This window comes from Erpetoichthys calabaricus, chromosome 4, assembly GCF_900747795.2.
Source record: "Erpetoichthys calabaricus chromosome 4, fErpCal1.3, whole genome shotgun sequence".
Classification (NCBI taxonomy): Eukaryota; Metazoa; Chordata; class Cladistia; order Polypteriformes; family Polypteridae; genus Erpetoichthys; species Erpetoichthys calabaricus.
In genome coordinates, this window is record NC_041397.2 from 332836215 (window position 1) to 332858587 (window position 22373).

The following is a 22373-nucleotide window of genomic DNA, read 5'->3' on the forward strand; positions in this document are numbered from 1 at the left end:
TGTTGATGTCGGACTCGTTATACTTGTCTGTCTGTTTCCTCCAGCGTCTTCACAAGGTCCTTTGCTGTTGTTCTGGGATTGATTTGCACTTCTTGTACTGAAGTCGGTTCTTCTCTCGGAGACAGAAAGCGCCTCCTTCCTGAGTGATATGACAGCTGGGTGGTCCCATGGTGTTTATACTTGCGCTCTATTGTTTGTGCAGATGAATGTAGAACGTTGTGGTGTTTGGAAATTCCTCCCAAGGATGGACCAGATTCGTGGAAGTCCACAGTTTGTTTGTTTTTTTTTCTAAGGTCTCGGCTGATTTCTTGGGATTTTCCCATTATGTCAATTAAAGAGGCACCGAGTTTGATGGTCACCCTTAACATCCATTTAAATATCGACTCCAGTTTGGCTAATTGGACATCAGAAGCTAATTGTCGAATTGCCTAATGGCTTGACATCACTTTCTGGAATTGTCCAAGCTGTTTAAATGCACAGTTAACAAAGTGCATGGAAACTTGTGACCCACAGGAACTGTGATATGGTCAATAAAAAGGGAAACTTTCTGAGGTCTGTGAACATTGTAGAAAGAATGGCTTTTGCCCTGCACATAGTAGACATCTTAAATGATGTGCCAAATTTATAGTTTGTTACTATAAAATCTGTGAAGGGCTTTTAAAGCGAGTCTGAAAGACTTCACCCTAAGTGGATGGAAACTTGTGACTCCAACTGTGGCTTCACCAAACGTTTCATGGCATAAACACCAGTGGTAATGTGTGCTTCTGACCAAATGTCACCTCCTTGGGAGGATTGTGTACTCTTAGGTGCAGTTCTTACGCCACTGCCTCCTGTTTAAATGTTGGACTGGACGTTCTACCGCACGTGTGTTTAGAAGACTCACAGTTTGTCTCGATTTGAGTAAATGTGGATGTGTGCTTTGTGTGCCCCTCCGTGGACCGGTTTCTGACAGAAAATGGAGGACTCGTTTATTAGTTAAGCTGACTCCATCTTTAGCACTGAAATGAGTGCACAGCTGCCACAGTCAAGGTCGAGCCGTGTGCGTAATGCCAGCACTCCCTCTGTGACTCATTATATTCCGGTGGTTGTGTGTGCAGTTTCGTGATTATCTAAGTGAGAGTACGGTAGGGAACTGCCTTATGTGTTACATTGTAAACTTTACACAGAAACCTCGTACATGACATTGGCTATGCTTTATTGATTCTCATGACAATAAAAGAATTAACTTACATTTAAGAGGACCTGAGAATTAATAGAGTGCTTTTCTCACTACTCAAACTGCTTAATTTAGGGAGTGGGGAGCCACTTCACCCCCCGTCAATGTCCACCTGGACGTTGCGATGGCAGCCATTTTTGCACCGGTTTGCTCTCCACACATTAGCTTTTAGGTGATGGTGGGGTGAGAGATATTAGCCAGTTAGACAAGAGAATGATTTGGGGGGCAAAATGACCAAACGTTGGTGGTCAGTTCAGCCAGGCCATCAGGATGCACCCTACTCTTTACGAAAGATGCCCAGGGGTGCTATATGACCTCAGAGAGTCAGGACCACCGTTTAAGATCTCATCCAGAGGACGGTGCCATTTGTACAGCACAGTGTCCCTGTTGCTGAGTGCTGTGATTACAATACAATACACGACCATTTCTTTGTTGTAGAGCCCAAAATCACACAAGGGGTGCCTCAATGGGCTTTAACAGGCCCTGCCATTTGACAGCCAAGGCCTTGACTCTCTAAGAAGATGAGGAAAAACTCCCAAAAAAAAAGTAGTAGGGAAAAAATGTAAGAAACCTTGGCACAGTCAGTTCAAGGAGAGACCCCGTTACAGGTAGTTTGGGCGTGTGAAGAATAAAACGGGGTCAATACACAGAACACAATCCTCAGTACGATATGATAATAAAATAAAAATATTACAAGTACAGAGCAGAATTCAACAGTAGATGATATCCCATAATACGATTTGGATTTGTTCAACAACTTGGCAGGTGGGCAGTGGCACCAAGTGCCACACTGCAAGAAATGCCCCTCAGAAAATAAGAAAAAAATCTGATTTTTAAAGAAATAAATGGTTGAAATAAGTAAAGTGATCTGGCAATGGGGCAAGAAAGTTTGACTTGGTAAGGCTGCGTCTGATTAAGTAAAAACATCTAGAAATAAGAACTTTAAAAAATCCTGAAATTAGTGAATTTCAACACGTACTCAACTACATTTGCAATCCACCTACCAAAGAATAAGGTAAACGTAGCCCAGTGCTCTCAGTTTAGGATTGTCTTCATCTCAGATTGAGACCAAATATTTTAGCATTATGTATTTGAATTAAGAATTCATTGCTACATTCAAGGCACCTAATTAAGATCGGATTTCCTGCTATACATAAAATAACTTCCAATGAGGTCCTAATCATTAGCACTGCTCTTTATTTAAGTATTACATCAGTATCCAAGAGCACTGCCGCTGTGTTTCCAGTACAGAAGCACATGAACACGAGTTGACACAGGAAGGTTACCGTGTGTGTAACACAAGTCCTGTCCACATCGTTGTTGTACATTGTAGTTCAGGACTCACAGTCAGAAGTACATAACATAAACTTACACATCAGAGGTGACATTACCAGAAAAAACAGGACAAAGAAAATACAACCCAACATGTTAAAATGCACAAACGTTAACTTCTCTAATTGATTTTCAAATATTATGGTAATTCTACACATCATAGACCTGTGATATCTCACATGTTTGTGTTTTGAATGTATGTAGAATTTCTGTTAATGGTTTCTGAACGACACTTCACCTAATTTACAGTTACACACTCTGAATTAGTTAACCAATCATTTTGCTTCAAACTGTATCAAGCTAACGATGTTGGTCAGGCTTAAGGGGGATTACTGACCAATAAACTGTTTCCATTCAGCTAAGGCTTCTCTGTATGACGCAGTTGAATTGTGTCCTGTGATATTTCAGTCTGAACTCCAGAGAGGACAGTGGCAGTGCACTTAGGGCATGTCAGATGTTGTGCATAATAAATAGTGTAGTCTGCCATAAGGTACAGGATACCTTCCTGCAACATTTCTGGAGGGCAGCTCTCCTGGGCCAGCATGCAGTTACCTTGGTCCACTGGGCTCGAGAGGGGCCGCTGCAGTAGAAAAGCATCAGGATTCTTGGGGGTCTTCAAGACAAACAAAGATGACAGGTTGAACTTATTTTATCCTCTGTAGTCCTATACAGATTTGTTATACATTTCCCTATTTATGCTACTGAATTAATGTGCTAATTTAAACAGAAGCAGTTATACACAGCTTGTAATTGAAGTAGCAAAGAATCACTACAAAGTCAAGACTGTGATATTCTGTGGAGCCCTTTTCTTCAAACTGTTAAATGTAGAATGTCATTCCTGTAGCTAACATTAAAAACAATTGCTGCCAGTCACAGATGGATACAACTGCACAAACTGTCTTGATTTTTCCTTTAAACGATGTCCAATTGCATAGCTTTACCTTAAGGACATGAACTCTCGCATCACTTTTGTTTCCCAACTTTTTTAGGGGTAGAGAAAGTGAAGGAAACGTGGACGGCAGAGCTCTAAACGTGGCAATGGCATTTATCACTAAAAAAATAATAAAAATAATTCTTATTAAATATTTTGTGTTCTAATTTATCTCAAACATTCTCCTTTTAATGAATCACAACACACAGCAAGCATTAAGTTAAGAATGATTTATACCAAAAGTGATATGATGTCTGGTATTATTTTTACTTACTGAGGTGCTCGTCATGAATGAACAATTGAAATGAACCTTAAATAGATGATATTTAAAGTGTGAAGTATTCTTTAAAATGCTCCTTCATTACTTATAGCTAATGAAGAATAATGGCAGTCAGTTTGTTATTCTGCTTGACAAAACTATTTACAATGCTAATAAATGACTTTTTAAAAACATAATTAAAGGCAAATATTTATTTCAGAATAACAGAAACGTTCTAATACAATGAAGAAAAGAGAACCTGGAATTCACAAATCAGTAGTTACGGACATAGAGAGCAGCAGTAATATTCTGCATGAACGTTTGTCTTGCTATAATATACAGAGAGTAAGTCTTTATTGATAAAAGGCCTAAAAAGGTGCAACCCTGTGGGCATCAGTTGAAAAGTATCAGAGCTTTAAACAGCTTCACTGTCCTTCATTTAGGCCTATCCTGCTGCCTGACTGAGTAAAGTGCTAAAACACAACCACAGCGACCTATAAAATGAGTCTGAATCAAATATGAATGATAGTTGTAACCCTCGTCCCACATCTCAGGGTCTTCTTCATCACACCATCAAACTCTGCTTCTCCATAGAAACTGGCCCATCTGCTCTTAACCCCTGTGAACACGTTTAGATTATTCCAGCTTACTAAGATACCGTATTTCAGTCTGATGTCTGTGTTTTCTGTACTTACATGATCCAGTTCTTTAAAGCCTCCAGTATCTTGACAGGTCTGTCCAAGTCCTTGATTGCACCAGAATTTATAAATGACCTCCGTGTATTAAATTCATGATCCAGGTGCTGGGTAACTGCTCGTCTATCTGTCTTTGGCTTCTTGTAAAGGTCCTGTGGTGTTTTGTAGTGCCTGGCCTGTGTTTGGTGGCCATCAACAGCTGCAAAGACATAACTTGCTGCACAGGAAACTGCAGCTCCTGTTAAAATAAATACAATACAGGGAAAGGAGAATGAAATAGTCAGCAGTTATCAATAAACTGGGTAGGAATTGGGGACTTACATGAGAATGGCCTGCCACAAATGGAAAGGTTTACTTTTATTTAACATAAATAAAGTGAGTAATCAAAGACAGACCGCTTATATTGTCAGTGTTCAATCTTTAGGTAACTAAAAACAAGATAGTAGACTTCCTGATAAAACACAGAAATGCTCTCACTGATATGGAGTGCAGTCACTCTGTGTTGTACTGAACTAAAGAAGTGCTACATGTACAGAGTACTGTGAAATTCTTACTTGTGTGTGCTAATTAACACGTAACACGCTATCATTCTCTGGCGCCACGATAAAGAAGTTTATCAAACTATGTGCAAATGAATACCGACTTTGTATAAATGACAAACGTACATAAATACGTGTGCAGACAAAGATTCACAAGGTAAGGGTGGACATGTTGGGACAACGCCCTTGATGGATGAATGAGCTGTCCTGTGCCCAAGTGTGACATTTCAAACTGCTTTTATCGAATCTTGGAAAATTTGAATTGAGAAAGACCAAACCCAAGCTTCTACTCTTCAGACCTCCACATCTATAAATATATATTTGTGTTGTCATCACCTTCATGTCAGAAATGTCCTCCTTTTCTCTATTCTCATTTCTGTTTCTCCCCTGCTTGATCTCATATCTCATCAGGACATAAAAGTTGCTCCGGGAGTCTTTAAGCTCAACAAAAAGAACACAGCAAAAGTGATAATAACTACACAGTTTTCAACAAGATTTCTACAAAATAAATAAATAACGCTGACCTCTCGATGTACTGCTTGCCATGAGGTTTTTCTTCAAAGGAAATGTTCAGATCTTCATGTTAAGAGTCCCTAGAAGATTTTCTGTAGCATATGCAGCTTGAAAGCAACAGAGAAGTCCATTAACTCATTCGGACGTCATCTGCACAATTACCGGCAGTCATTTCCAACTCCATTTTAGGCTTTAAGTGCTAAATTTATGAATTATTTGCTATGAAAAAGTTTGATTATAAAATGTAAATATTATGTGAAATCATCTAAAATAATGACTCAATCACAAAATACATTTCAAATTTCATTTTTTCAAATGAACGCAACAATATTCTGTCATCATTTAACTCGGCTACAATCTCGGGTTTATCTTTGACTCTGGCAGGTCATTTACAAACTTGTCCAAATCAGGTTTCTTCCATCTTAAAATGTTGGGAAATTAAGGCGTTTTCTAAAGAAGCGGGATCCTGAGAAATGAATTCATGCATTTATCTCTAGTAGGATTGACTACTGCAATGCGGTGTTCACTGGGTGTTCAAATTGTTCTTTATACAGCCTCCAGTTAATCCAAAATGTTGTTGCAAGAATTATTACAAGAACAGAAAAATATGAACACAACTCCAGTTCTCAAATCCTTATTGGAATTACACTTTATATCTAAGTCTGATAGCTTAAGACCAGTTATCTTGATTTGAACAAAATAATCTAGCAAGTACATCACTACACAAGATATTTAATCTCTCAAGGTAAAATATAAGATATATTCCCTCAAAATAAGACATCTTTACTTAAGACGTCATTTTTTGCAGTTTTAAGAGTAACCAGGAAGAGAACCAGAAGAGGTGAGGGTTAGTAACAAATTATAACTGTCGTGTTCTGTTTTAGTGCTAATGACTAACAGCAGAGATGCAGTCTGTACAGTTAATCAGCAGCTCTAGTCAGGGTGTGCTAAACTGAAGTCGTGAGTCTTCAGCCGGGATTTAAAAGCTGAGACCGAAGGGGCATCTCTTATAGTAGCAGGATGTAACTAAAAGCTCGACCTCCCACTGTTATTTTATTAATCCTTGGAATCCTAAGCAGACCAGCATCTTGAGATCTTAATGTGCGCTCAGGTTTGTAAGTCATGATAAGTTCAGACAAGTAAGTCAGACCTCGGCCATTTAAGGCTTTATATGTTAAAAGGAGGATTTTGAAATCTGCCCTAAACTTAACTGGGGTCAGTGTAAGGATTTGAGAACTGGAGTTATGTGTTCGTATTTTCTTGTTCTTGTAATAATTCTTACAGCAACATTTTGGATTTAATGGAGGCTGTATAAAGAACAGTTTTAGCATCCAGTGAACACCGCATTGCAGTAGTCAATCCTTTTAGAAATAAATGCATGAATTCATTTCTCCGGATCCAGCTTCTTTAGAAAACGCCTTAATTTCCCAACATTTTAAGATGGAAGAAACCTGATTTGGACAAGTTTGAAATGTGCAATTTAAATGACCTGCTAGAGTCAAAGATAACTCTTAGATTGTGGACTGATCAGTAAAATTAATGGTGATTCTAGCCGAGGTAAATGATGACAGAATATTGTTGCATTCACCGTCACTCCCTCCAATAATTAACATCTCTGTTTAATCAGAGTTTAAAGACGAGTAGTTCTCATCCATCCACTCCTTTATTTTACTAACACAACTAATTAAAGACAACATCTGATTGTACTCGAGTGCTTCCTTTGTGCCTTAATTCTCCTTGGGATGTTTGTGGAACTTGATTGGAGTCCACTTGTGCCCAGCAGAATTGACTGGACATCATTTAGAATCTGTGTGTATAAGGACCACCATTAACACTGCATGTCAGGAGAAAAACCAAGTCATGAGGTCCAGGGAAGTTTCTGCAGACCTCCATAATCCAATTGTGGTGAGGCACAGATCAATGCAAGGGGAGAAAACCATTTGTAAAGCTTTGAGTCTTCCAAGGAGCACAGTGGCCTCACAAATTGTGAAACGGGAGAAGTTTGGAACCACCAAGACTCTTCTCATAGATGGTCACCTGGCCAAACAGAGTAACCAGACAAGAAGGGCCTTGGGCAGGAAGGTGACCAAGAACCCAAAGCTTGGTCTGGCAGAGATTCAGAACTCCTCTGCAGTGGAAATGGGCCTGTATCTGGCGTACAGCAGGCACTGCTCACACCTGCCTAATACCATTCTATATATATATATATATATATATATATACACACACACACACATATACACAAACATTTTATATATATATATATATATATATATATATATATATATATATATATACACATACATATATATATATACACACACAAACATATACACATATATATATATACATATACACATATATTATATATATACACACATATACAGATATATCATATATATATACATATATTATATATACATATACACATATATTTTATATATATATATAATATATACATACATACATAGATATACACACATACATGCACTTACAATAACATAGAAATCAATATAAACAACATTAACATCATTATCATATGAGAATATGAAGTAATATATAAGAAGCACATTTCATATAAATATAAATTATTAAACAGTAAAATCTTCTTCTATAATTTGCTACCGTGGCTATTCGTTTGTCTGTCCAGGATTTTAAATCACCTGTAGCTCGCAAACCGTTTCACCTATTGACTTGAAATCTGGTACACATATAGTACGTCACGTCTGCTATCTGCTTTATGGGTGATGATTGTATTACTCTTTTTATCTTTATTTTATTTTATTGTAGAATCAACTCCTATCTGCGCACACCAGGGCGGCCGTGGGCGGATGTGTATGGTGTGTTCACTCCATGTTATCGTGCATTGCGCTGTCACTGGTATTTTGATAAAAGAATTTGAACAACATATAAGAAGCGTATAAATTATTAAACAGTAAAACATTAACACTTAAGAAGTAAAGTTACATTGAGTACTACTGCAGTGCCTTCGGGTATACCTCATTTTTTCTTTGCCCATTACATGCTTAAATGTATACATTTTTTGGTGTACCTACCCGAGGTCACGCGACATATAACCGAGCGTGGGAGAAGCATGGATTTTAAACACACGTTGAGTTCATCTGCTGGTCTCCCTCGTGGAATAACTGGTAATGTTTGAGTAAAATCTACAGCGAGTAAAACGACATTACCTCCTTTTTTTTTTTTTAACGATCTCTGAGATCTTGCTTTTTTCGGTTCAAGGCTTCATAAGCTCTTTTATGTTCCATGGTGTACTTATCCCAAACCATCATCTTTGAATGTTGCAAGACTTTCGCCTTGTATGTAGATCGGGGTAATTACATTCATTGCATTCCTAGTCTGAATCACAATCTGATTGTATGGGTGGTTACCTGGCAGGTAACGGTTATTCTTGGTCATCAAGTCATCTAACATCCGCTACGTGCCCTCTTTTAATTGCGAGAAGCAGATATATATAGCCAAATTCTCGCGCTTCGTTGCGGCGAAGTACTGCTTTTAATTTTTTATTAAGAAGAAAAGAAAACCTTTTTAAACGGATCGAAAATATACCAATAACAATTTTTTAAGGATCTGTTTTTTTGTGAAGCTCCCTTTTCACAGCTGTCGCGCTACGGCGTGTGTTTCGTTTATTTGACAGTATGTAGATTGTGGTAATTACATTCATGGCATTCGTTTTCTGAATCACAATCTGACTGTATGGGTGGTTACCTGCCAGGTCACTCTTGTGGTTTGTCAGCAAGTCGCCTTACGTCCGCCACGTGCCCTCTTTCTGTTCCCAGAAGCAGATCATAGAATGGGTTTAATAGTTTACTTTCAAATAATGCAAAGAGTATGCGACATGTGTTTCTCCCTAATTCTGGGCTCATCAGGCGTACACAGTCACTGCATCCGCTCTCGGGAATCGAATCTCTATCGTCAGCGCCAGAGGTGAAGCCCCTAACGTTGCGCTACGGCGTGTGGTTCATTTATACCTCGTGTCTTCTCATTAAACTTTTATCTCGCAAAATATGTTATTGCAATCTGCAGCGGGAGTGTTTCTATAAACTTGATTTAAACTTACGTTTTACACCGTGCTTTGTTTCCCTTATGAAGATGCTTGTATGGTTCACTCGCTCGCTTCTTATTGTTTCGCTCCCTTCTCAATTGTTAATGAATTTTTTGTTCTTCGCTGTTTGCGGCGCCAGAGTTGAAGTCCCTAACGTTGCGGTCAGCAAGTCGGCTAACATCCGCCATGTGCCGTCTTCAGTTGCGAGAAGCAGATCATAGAATGGTTTTAAATAGTTTACTTTCAAATAATGCAAAGAGTACGCGACACGTGTTTCTCCCTAATTCTGGACTCATCAGGCGTACACACTCACTACATCCGCTCTCGGGAATCGAATCTCGAACGTCAGCGCCAGAGGTGAAGCCCCTAACGTTGCGCTACGGCGTGTGGTTCGTTTATACCTCGTGTCTTCTCATTAAACTTTTATCTCGCGAATATGTTATTGCAATCTGCAGCGGGAGCGTTTCTATAAACTTAATTTAAACTTACGTTTTACACCGTGCTTTTTTTCCTTATGAAGATGCTTGTATGCTTCCTTCGCTCGCTTCTTATTGTTTCGCTCCCTTCTCAATTGTTTAATGAATTTTTTGTTCTTCACTGTTTGTGGCTCATCCTTCATTTCTCCCTACTGCGTTCTTTTATCTCGCGAATATGTTATTGCAATCCGCAGCGGGAGCGTTTCTATAAACTTAGTTTAAACTTACGTTTTACACCATGCTTTGTTTCCCTTATGAAGATGCTTGTATGCTTTACTCGCTCCCTTCTTATTATTTCGCTCCCTTCTCAATTGTTTAATGAATTTTTTGTTCTTCGCTGTTTGCGGCTCCTCCTTCATTTCTCCAGATAGATAGATAGATAGATAGATAGATACTTTATTAATCCCAATGGGAAATTCCATACTGCGTTCACAGTCTTTTCACTTGATTACGTGGGAGGCGTGATGACGTGACACTCAATTCCTCCTCCCACGGCCATCGAGCTGCCGTCCATTACAGTATATTGTGAAAAAAGAGGTTCCAGTTATGACCATCACGCGTTGAATTTCAAAATGAAACCTGCCTAACTTTTTTAAGTAAGCTGTAAGGAATCAGCCTGCCAAATTTCAGCCTTCCACCTACACGGGAAGTTGCAGAATTAGTGATGAGTCAGTCAGTCAGTCAGTCAGTCAGTGAGTCAGTGAGGGCTTTGCCTTTTATTAATTAGTATAGATAGATCTATCTATCTATCTATCTATCTATCTATCTATCTATCTATCTATCTATCTATCTATCTATCTATCTATCTATCTATCTATCTATCTATCTATCTATCTATCTATCTATCTATCTATCTATCTATCTATCTATCTATACATACATATATATGTCTATCTATCTATCTATATATATACATCCCCGTGCTTTGCAGCGGCGAAATACTACTTTTAAATTTTTTTTAAGAAGAAAACCTTTTTAAATTGAGTGAAAATCTACCAATAGCAATGTGTTAAGGATCTGTTTTTTTGTGAAGCTGACTTCACACAGCCTCTTCGCTGTTTTATAAACGAACATCATATAAGGTCTTCCTTTTTCGTTGCTTTGCCAACGGAAGCAGCCTTTTTATTTAATCCTGTTTTTACGATTGTTCTGTTTGTATATCACGTTGTCAGTTCAGCACTCCGGTTGTAATATGACCAAGCTGTGCAAGCACACTCTTGAGAATGCAACGTATAGTTGTACAGGAGAAAAGCAATGTTGCCTGAAATTAATGGCAACGTTTTTTAGGTCTATGAACTTAATTTAAACTTTAGATTTACATGGTGCTTTCTTTCCAAAGTACCTGCACTCATGAATATGTCTGTATGCGTCAGTCAAATCTCTGCGGTTCGCACCGGCGAAGTTCTGCTTTTAAATTTTTATTAAGAAGAAAAGAAAACCTTTTAAAATTGAGGGAAAATATACCAATAACAGTTTGTTAAGGATCTGTTATTTTTGTGAAGCTGCCTTCACTCGAGTGATCACTTCGAGCTTTAAGCCTGAGAAATCACCCCGTAAATGCACATGTTTCATTGCACATCTGTTAATATGTATGCTTACAAAGTATTAAAAGACACTCAACAATTACACAGTATTAAAAGACACTCAACAATTAATGTCATTTACACACTCAACAATTAATGTCATTTACCTTCGTTCCCGCGTTTGACTCGTGCTGTAAATCTCTTCCTTGTTTTCACTTCACGTGATTACGTAGGAGGCGTAATATGTGATGACGCGATACGTGACTCCGCCTCCTCCATTAGAGTATATGGACAAAAAACAGGTTCCAGTTATGACCGTTATGCGTAGAATTTCGAAATGAAACCTGCCTAACTTTTGTAAGTAAGCTGTAAGGAATGAGCCTGCCAAATTTCAGCCTTTTACCTACACGGGAAGTTGGAGAATTAGTGATGAGTGAGTCAGTCAGTCAGTCAGTCAGTCAGTGAGTCAGTGAGGGCTTTGCCTTTTATTAGTATATATATATATATATATATATATACACAAACACACACATTATTTATAGATATATATATATACACACACACACACACATTATCCATATTACTAACTGAGAATGGTAAACCGGATGGACGCAAAAGACGTACTGCGCAGGCGCCCCACAACCCAAATCCCCCCCCCCCCCCCCCCCCAAGCAATCGGAAACCGGCCAGATGGAATGCAACGTAAACGCACGAAGCCATTGCACACGAAACGGGACACACACAAAGAAGAGGACTGAGACCCACGACACCCAAAGCCCCCCTCCAGTAACTAAAATAAGAAATGAGGCCACAAGCCCCTAGAACACTAAAAACAAAGGAATCACACGCAGGCGCCACATAGCACACGGAACGGTTCGCACACAAAAAAGACGATTCACACCCACGACACACAAACACCCTCTCCACTAACAGAAATAAAAACTCAGGCAACAAGCCCCCAACACACAAAAAAAAAGAAGCCGCGAGCGCCACACAAAGCCCATTGGACATGAAACGGGACACACTACAGACATAGCACGCGAAACGTACACAAAAAGAACGATTCAGACCCACGACCACACTAACATAAATAAGAAATGACACACAAAGCACCATTTCTGAACGAACCGTCCGTATTAAACATACGTCATCTCAACACGTTCACACTATGCAGCATAGGTCGATCTCAAATGTCTCGACTCCAAAAACGCAAAGCTCAACTAACACAGTTACAGAGACGAGCCCAAATGGACAGACACAATGAACGTTGACGCAATGAATTTACACGTTGTTGTCAAAAGGGTCAGATTAGACTGCCTCCTTTACATTCATATCCTGCATATCTACAGAAGCTTCTAACTAACGAAGTACCTGAAAGTAAAAACTTTATGAACTGCATTAGATCCTACAATAGTTCATTTGCTTTTGCATCTACCGGAGTAAATATCAGGCCACCAAAAGGCAATGGCCCATACTGCTTTCGTGTATGTGGACAAATATTACATCGCATTGGAACAGTGCACCCTGAAACAAATCAAGAACGCAAATATACACAAATCACGTCGGACCCTACAACACGCTTCTGAAACCGCGGAAGAAAAAATGTCTCGGCTCCAAAAACACATGTCACTCCTTATTCAAAATACCGGTCCCAATCACAGAAACATCGGTATCCACTATGAAAATGAACAGTAACAATGCACGTGACATCCGTCTTGCCACACTATTAATTATAGATGAATGTACAATGGCATCCAGTCACTTACTCAACACCATTGATAAACTTCTACAAACGTTGATGAATAATAATATTCCCTTTGGAGGAAAGGTACTTTTATTAGGAGGAGATTTTAGACAGTGCTTAACTATTGCTCCACATGCAATACACTCAGCTATTGTTCAGTCCACCTTAAAATACACGCACAATTGGCATTGCGTTGATGAATAATAATATTCCCTTTGGAGGAAAGGTACTTTTATTAAAAGGACATTTTAGACAGTGCTTAGGTATTGCTCCACATACCATGCTCTCAGCTATTGTTCAGTCCACCTTAAAATACGCGACGACGTCATACATAAACAACAAGAGAGCGAACTACAATACATACACAGGCGCGACACCTGATTGGTGATAATACGAAGAAACGAACAGTCCGCATATTAACAGTGAGTGCGATCCTCCTTATTACTTATCCATATTTCGCATGCTGAGAAAGAAACAAGTCATGAATACACGGTCACGGGTACAAAACGATTCGGAAAGGATAACGGGAACAAACACACGAACACGAAAGAAACAAGAAAATAGACGGCGGCGCATAAAACGCGCTTCTGAAACACCGGGAGAAAAAATGTCTCGGATCAAAAAACGCAAAGCACAAGTGACACTGTTACAGAGACGTGCCGAAATGGACAGACACAATGAACGTAGACGCATTCAGCGCGCGTGTCAAAGTGCTGCATCGAAAGAAGCACGATTTCAAACCGAAAGAGCTCATGTCTTTTGTATCAGACATACAAAAAAGGGAGCGAAGAGACAGAATAAATGAACGGAGACGTGAACAACGCGCAAATGAACTGACAGAAAAAAAAAAGCAAGACGCGAAAAGCACCAAGCTCAAATGACCGACATACAAAAACGGACAAGGCTCGATACAAACAATGCACGGCGTAGACTGAAACGGACTTTGCGCAAAGCGGAGGCGAATAAAAAAAAAGAAAAAAATAGCGCGTCACAAATAATGGACATGCAACAAAAAGGCAATCAAACGCAAAAAGCGAAACATGCCCGTCGCGGACATCAACGCCACACACCTGTTAAACGCTTACGCCAAATGGCTGAAAACGCCTTCAATAAGGAATCCACTATTGAGGAAAATTCATTGGGATTAATGAATGTCATTTGCAATCATTGTCATTCACTTAACTTCACAGAAGAAACAACTGGCAATACAAGTAATGAATTTACACGTTGTTGTCAAAAGGGGCAGATTAGACTGCCTCCTTTACATTCATATCCTGAATATCTACAGAAGCTTCTAACTAACGATGTGCCTGAAAGTAAACACTTTATGAACTGCATTAGATCCTACAATAGTTCATTTGCTTTTGCATCTACCGGAGTACATATCAGGCCACCAAAAGGCAATGGCCCATACTGCTTTCGCATATGTGGACAAATATTGCATCGCATTGGAACAGTGCACCCTGAAACGAATCAACAACGCAAATATGCACAAATCTACATCCTAGATCCAGATGAGGCAATCTATCAACGCATGAACCTTCCTGAAAACAAACAATGCACAGAGCTTATAATGAGAAACGTCACTCATGTCATAAACAATCACCCATTAGCTAAGTCTATAAAAATGCTACATGAAGTTGAAAAGGATGCAAATACAAAAGCAAATGCAGAAGGTATAGCGGCAACTACAATTGCTTTGGTCTTGATAAAGGACAAAGAACAAGATCCAAGACGATACAATCTGCCCGTCGTTAATGAAGTGGCAATTGTCTTTCAAAGTAAAGATGGTGAGCCTCCATTTCACAGAGATATTGTTCTACATTTACGTCCTGATAAAAACAACACACCTACATTCCAACGCATAGACATTTGCTTTCCGCTTCTTGATACTTTAACATACCCCATATTATTTCCAACTGGACAGGAAGGATGGAGTGCTACAATTTCAAGAATTAAAAAACAGCAGGCACAGAGACGATCACGTGTATCCATGAATTTATCTCAGACGACTTAGTAAAAGAGATATTTGGAACAGCAATCACATTAGACCAAATACCCCTTTTAACACAACGCACTATATTATGTCCAAAAAATATTAATGTTAATCACATTAATAACCAGGTCATTTCATTACTTCCTGGAGAGACACAGATCTTTCTAAGCTCTGACAAAGTTGACTCTGATGACGACAATGAACATATAAATTTCCCCTTAGAATATTTGAACACTATTAACCCAGCCGGATTACCACAACATGACCTTGCCCTTAAAAACGGAACAATAATCATGCTATTAAGAAACCTTAACACAAAACAGGGTTTATGCAATGGCACACGGTTAGTCGTCAACACCATGACACGCAATGTTATTCAAGCAACAGTTCTTACAGGATCACATGCTAACAATACTGTTCTCATTCCTAGAATTGACCTTACAAGTTCTGACCTGGAATTACCTTTTACATTGAAACGGCGACAGTTCCCCATTAAACCTGCATTTGCCATGACCATCAACAAATCACACGGACAGACCATGGACAAGGTTGGCATCTACCTCTCTGAACCCGTTTTTGGACATGGACAACTTTATGTTGCCTTCTCACGTGTTCGACGTTCATCTGACGTTAGAGTTAAAATTATAAATGATCCATGCCAAGGAGGACTCATTCAAGGACAAGACACCATCTTTACTACTAATGTTGTATACAAAGAAATATTCCAATAAAACATTAATATATGCCAAACACTCTATTTGTTATTTCTATGCGCATCATCCAAAGCTGCACACTATTCTATATCTAATTCATACATCTCACTCTTTGTCATGTCCCAACACCAGGGGTTGGCGAGCGAAGCGAGCAGGGGGCGGAGCCCCCTAGTTGTGACTAAGAGAAGACCATTCAATACAATAAAGACACCTGCAAGTTCAACTGTACATCAACTTCTTCATTTCATGTTTTCTTATCAGGACTTTTTAAAAAGTAAAGCTGATGCCATTGGAGTTGGAGGGACACATTATTGGATTGGCGGATATGACATCAGTAAAGAAAACAAATCTACCAGGATGGACGCCGGACCTGTAAAATCCAAGGGGTAAGAAGACTCCTTTCAGTCGAGACGTCTCACTTTCACTGAATGAGCTCCAAAACCGTATTAGGCAGGAACAGAAAGGTGGTCACCTACAGGTGACACTTTACTGTCATTAGAGGTGACAAACACACTGTCTGCTGTCTTATTTGATAACATAAAACAGATGAACGGACATCACAATAATTTGTGCCTTTCTGACATTATTGAATCACAGACCATTTTTGTATATCACATAAATATGGCCGGTGACTGCTGACTTCACGTTTACCGACTCCTTTTCCTAATCCTGCCAGGACTGCTGGCCTCACACATGTAGTCATGAATGTCGTTTCTCAGAGCTCTGAAGACAATAATGAAATATGTTACAAATGACAAACGCTCTGCAGTGCAGTAAACCAAACTACAAGTAAATAAGTGAGAATGTCATTTCTGAACTTAAACACACGAATGAGGTGCCACAAGGCCACAGGGACAGTGATGAGCCGAAGCGGCTGAGGTAGGAGTGTGAATGGACACAAAGTGGATTACTGCGGGTGTGACAGCTGACATATAATAGGCAGATTATGGGATGTTGTTGGTCATAAAGAGTCCACTCATCCATACAACTCTACTCCTGCCTGCAGTATCCAACTGATGGAGCTGCACACCATCCAGACAGCAAAGAGCCCAAAATCTGCCCAAAAGCCAGACTGGCACAGGGCAACCAAACTCTAAAATGAGCCGGCACCATATTCTTGGGCAGATCTTCATCATGCTGCCCCAAATTAATGTTCATGTCTTATTAATGGTGTAAGTACAATATGATGACTTGTCAAGTTTTAGTTCATGTTATTATCATGTACACTCTTCACAATTCACGTATCCCATAGAGCAGTGAGAACAGTTCAATACCAAGAAGAGACGAGGAGTCCAACACAACACATGAAATGTGACAGCAGATGAACGATAACAGACACAGGTGGGCTGTCATCAGCATGTGTCGTCACGTGTAGTGATGGTGTTTCATCTGCTAGTAACAGAAGGCTTCACTCTCATGTCATCATAGATATAGTTACGTAGGTTTGGTTCTTTCTTTTGGGTGGCACACTGGTAGCACTGCCACACCGCTGTAAGATGACAAGGGTACCCCGGTCCTCCCTGTGTTTGAGTTCACATGTTCTCTCCATGTCTGCGTGGTTTCCTCCTGGTGCTCCACAAACACACACATTCAGTGGATTGGCGATGCTAAATTGGCCCTGCAGTGTGTGTCTCTCTGCCTGCGATGGACTGGCTCCCTGTTCAGGGATTGTTCCTGCCTTGGGCGCCTGTTCAGGATGAAGTGGGTTTAGACAATGGAGGGACCACTGGTTCTTTTAGGTGATGTGTTCAGATGTCTTCATTTATAAACTGAATTGTCAGCAGATGTTAAATTGTTAAATGATATTTGTATGTATTAGTTTAGGTCAGATGTTGAGCCGTAGTGTCTAATGAGCTCTTAAATGAGGTCATCAGCATGGTTAAGGGTCACAAGAGACACCACAGCACTGATGGCCGCTCAGAGAAGAGCAGAAGCCACTCTATAATAAACACTAACAAGGCCATGAGGCTTTAGTAGAATAGAAAAGGCCAAGTCTTCAGAATCATCAGAGGCCTGATAAAGTGAACTAGTCAGTCGTGTGTCTGAGGACGGCTACTGCAGATTAGCAGAAGTGTATTCAGGCAGAAAGCAGGAAGCAATGGCAGCATTTCTAGACGTCAGCCTCAAAGTCACGTCAATCAACACGGAAAAAACGGTCAAGTTACACAAATCACAATGAAGGCTTTGACGTATTCATTCATTTTACAAAGATCAAGTGGTTTTTGAACCCAGCATTGCTAATTTTATGTAGTGGAATATCTAAGAAACCATCAAAAGTGTGTCTGCTAATGTTCAGAGACCGTTGTGCTAATATACAGTACCTTATATATATCTTTAAAAGTAGAGTTGTGTCATTTGAATCAGAATATACGAATGAAGAATTTGTCAGCTGAGATACAATCTTCAACAATGACGACCCTGACTCAGGGTGGGGTGTGTGTGGGGGGTCATCGTCCAGTATGGTTTCTATTATAGGGGACGCTGGCGCACGCATGTTGTTGTCGCTCCTCCCTGTAAACAACACTTTTCGCAAAATTCGCCTTAATTCTACACTTTCTTACGCTTGTTTTATTTCTTTTATTGTACGTATAGTTCGTGGATACAGCTGACCCGAATTGTATGGATTTGGCTTAATATTTACAGATTTTATGGACTCAGATTTTATCAGATTTTTAGGAGGCCCAGACCCCTCATAGACCCAGTGATCATCAAAGGTGACTTTGTGCAGATGGTGCAGACCTATAAATATCAGGGAGTGCAGCTGGATGATAAATTAGACTGGACTGCCAATACTGATGCGCTGTGCAAGAAAGGACAGAGCCGGTTATACTTCCTTAGAAGGCTGGCGTCCTTCAACATCTGCAATAAGATGCTGCAGATGTTCTATCAAACAGTTGTGGCGAGCGCCCTCTTCTACGCAGTGGTGTGCTGGGGAGGCAGCATTAAGAGGAAAGACGCCTCACGCCTGGACAAACTGGTGAGGAAGGCAGGCTCTATTGTTGGCATGGAGCTGGACAGTTTAACATCTGTGGCAGAGCGAAGGGCGCTCAGCAGGCTCCTATCAATTATGGAGAATCCACTGCATCCACTGAACAGGATCATCTCCAGACAGAGGAGCAGCTTCAGCGACAGACTGCTGTCACTGTCCTGCTCCACAGACAGATTGAGGAGATCTATCTATCTATCTATCTATCTATCTATCTATCTATCTATCTATCTATCTATCTATCTATCTATCTATCTATCTATCTATCTATCTATCTATCTATCTATCTATCTATCTATCTTTCTTTCTTTCAAGTTTTATAGGATAACCCACAATTTGCAAACATTTATAGAAAAGTGGTGTGCAGTGAATGCAATTTGTAAACTTGATAATGAGGAGTGTGTTTTTGTTTTGTGAATTACTTATTATGAATCTACAACAAATTACTCATTACTAGGTTACATAGGATGTTCTATTTTTTGTTGGTTTGTGGATTTTTGTATTGATTGTTGAATGTTTAATAAAAGGTATATTTAAAACTCAAAACTCTTTCTTTCTTTCTTTCTTTCTTTCTTTCTTTCTTTCTTTCTTTCTTTCTTTCTTTCTTTCTTTCTTGACTGGGAACAGCTGAGTCTGTGGATCACGGGATGAGAGCCTACGAACATTTCTTTGTACCTGGCAATCTAGGACCTCGGATGATCTGTCTCCATGATTATATTAAATTCGCTTTGCTGATCTGCTCCCGTTTCATTTTACAGTACTCCACGACTGGGAACTGATCTGATGTTCATACTAATCTGGCTTTTGGCTCCGGGGCGATCACGCCTGAAATTACCAAGCGTTACTGTTTGTGGCTGTGTATTGGAACCTCCAAATCCCGCTACCTCCTCGTGCTATGCTTTCTGCTGCTTGCTATGGCTGCTCACCTACTCTACCACACCCGCCTGTCCTACCAGTTCCGCTGTGCTGTGCTGCTTCTCCAGTGCTATTCAGATAAGTATTGCCCAGTATCATGCTAAAATACTCTCATGACAAACTCCTTCTTATTAAACAGTTTGTCCAGAGCAAATGGTCTGACTGCAACATCCTAAAGGACGCCGGTATTTTGCAGCGCCCGAAATATATACATCGCGGGTCAGGTCGCCGCCACCGCCGGGCTGCGAATGAAAAGACCACCGGCAGCATTTGCTCAGGAATACGCCGTCTTTCTCATGACCCTGGAAATAGAAATGTCGGTGTGCCAAATTTGCATTATGTGGAAATAAACCCTGATTGCGGGTCTGTGCAGAAAGAAGCCTCATTATGTAATATTGCACTGTTTAACTCGAGGTCTCCTAATGGCAAAGCATTGGTGCTGTCAGAACTCATCACTGAAACCAAACTTGATATTCTGTGTCTAACGGAGACTTGGCAAAAACCAAACGAATTTGCGTCTCTCACAGAGGCGACTCCAATTGGTTTCACTTTCCACTCAGAGCCTCGCAGCTCAAGACAAGGCGGCGGGCTTGCAGTAATTATCGGAGATGACTTAAATATTAAAAGAATCCCAATTGACTGTCCATTGTCTTTTGAGTGCCTGGCTCTTAAACTAATAACGAAATCAGGTCCTGTCTCACTCATTGTTCTTTATCGTCCCACAAAATACAATGCATCCTTCTTATCAGATCTGATTGAACTTTTGACCCACCTAAGCTCTTACTCTCAGAGAATTATCCTTCTTGGTGATTTCAACATCCATATTGACATCCCCACATCTAAACTGAGAAATGAATTCCTGTCCTTACTGGACTGCTTTGACTTGACACAACATGTTGATGTTAAATAATTCAACTAACATAAATACATCACCTGTTTATATCTCTCCCTGTTTTCCCACTCCATCCAGCTCCTTCTCTAAGTTCTCACCAGTCACATCTGCGTTTGTTAATAACCTGCTTTGTAAGATGAGGCCGACTACTTGTGTGCTGGACCCCATCCCCAGCACACTACTTAAATCCTGCCTTCATGCCATAATCCTGACTGTTACAACAATAATAAACTCATCCCTTGACACTGGCTCTGTGCCGCTCACTTTTAAAATTGCTTCTGTAACCCCAATGTTAAAAAAGTCTGGCCTTGATGCTGACAATCTTAACAATTTCTGGCCTTTTTCCCACTTACCTTTCCTGTCAAAAGTTCTTGAGCGTGTTGTAGCTTCCCAACTCACCAATTACCTAACCTCTAATAACTTGATGGACCCTTTCAGTCTGTTTCAGGGAGCGGCACAGCTGTGAAACTGCTCTGCTACGGGTAACCAATGATTTGCTTATGGCAGCAGACTCTGGACAGACCAGCATATTAATTCTGTTAGACCTCAGTGCAGCATTTGACACAGTCAGACATGACATCCTACTGTCCAGAATGGAGAACATGCTGGGTATCTCTGGCACTGCCCTCCAGTGGTTCAAGTCCTATCTGACTGATAGGCCAGAGTTTGTTAGTCTTGGTGACCAGCAGATCCAACTCAGTGCCAGTCACACAAGGAGTCCCTCAGGGCTCTGTCCTCAGCCCTCTTCTGTATTTATAAGCTTCCCCTTGGCCCTATTATTCATAGCTATGGACTGGGTTATCATTTTTATGCAGATGATACTCAACTCTACTTCAATGTTTAAAGTGGAACTTCATCAGAGCTTTCTCAGCTCACAACCTGCCTTAGTGAAATTAAAACCTGGATGGAGCAGAACTCTTTAAAATTAAATTGCAATAAAACTGAACTCCTACAAATTGGAACTAAAATGCAACTTAATAAAATGAGCTCCTTCCCAGTCCATCTTGGCGGTGATCTCATCAGACCTGCCTCTACTGTAAAAAATCTTGGGGTCATTTTTGATTCATCCCTTTCTTATTCCGCCCACATAAATCACATTAAGAAACTTTCTTACTTTCATCTCTGTAACATATTCTGTGTTCGCTCCTTCCTCTCCTTCTCTAATGCTGAGAAACTCGTCCATGCTTTTATCATATACCACATCGATTATTGTAATTCCCTACTGGCAGGTGCCCCTTCTAATCTTATATCACAGCTCCAGCTTATTCAAAACTCAGCTACAAGAGTCCTTACTCGAACCAGCAGCAGCGAGCACATCACACCATCCTGCTCCGTCTCCACTGGCTCCCTGTGTCCTACAGAATCGAATATAAAATCCTACTAATAACCTACAAAGCTTTAAATAACCTCGCGCCAAACTACATCAGTGACCTCCTCCATCACTATGTGCCTGCCCGCCCACTAAGGTCCTCTGATTCTGGTAATCTTGTTGTGCCCCTCACTAATCTACACTCCATGGGTAACAGCAGGGCCTTCAGCTGTATAGCGCCCAGACTCTGGAATGACCTACCGAAATT

At 40.2% G+C, this 22373-nt stretch overlaps 3 protein-coding genes across 33 annotated transcripts in view; 1 reads left to right on the top strand and 2 right to left on the bottom strand.

Moving 5' to 3' along the window:
- The window catches only part of LOC114641392 (C-type lectin domain family 5 member A-like), a 1576682-nt gene that overhangs the window by 1462701 nt on the left and 91608 nt on the right, over positions 1–22373 (top strand). For 23 of the 31 annotated variants that reach the window (XM_051925972.1, XM_051925973.1, XM_051925952.1 and 20 more), the window contains one exon: positions 16265–16389. The exons of the other annotated variants lie outside the window; for them this stretch is intronic. In XM_051925972.1, coding sequence (XP_051781932.1) covers positions 16265–16389 — 125 coding nt within the window. The remainder of the gene's footprint in view (positions 1–16264; positions 16390–22373) is intronic. 31 annotated transcript variants of the gene reach the window in all.
- Positions 1–22373, bottom strand: part of LOC127527373 (lectin BRA-2-like) — a 404208-nt gene that overhangs the window by 186269 nt on the left and 195566 nt on the right. The window lies entirely within an intron of this gene.
- LOC114641385 (B-cell differentiation antigen CD72-like) overlaps positions 1–22373 on the bottom strand; it is a 228270-nt gene that overhangs the window by 186269 nt on the left and 19628 nt on the right. The gene's annotated exons all lie outside the window — the stretch shown is intronic.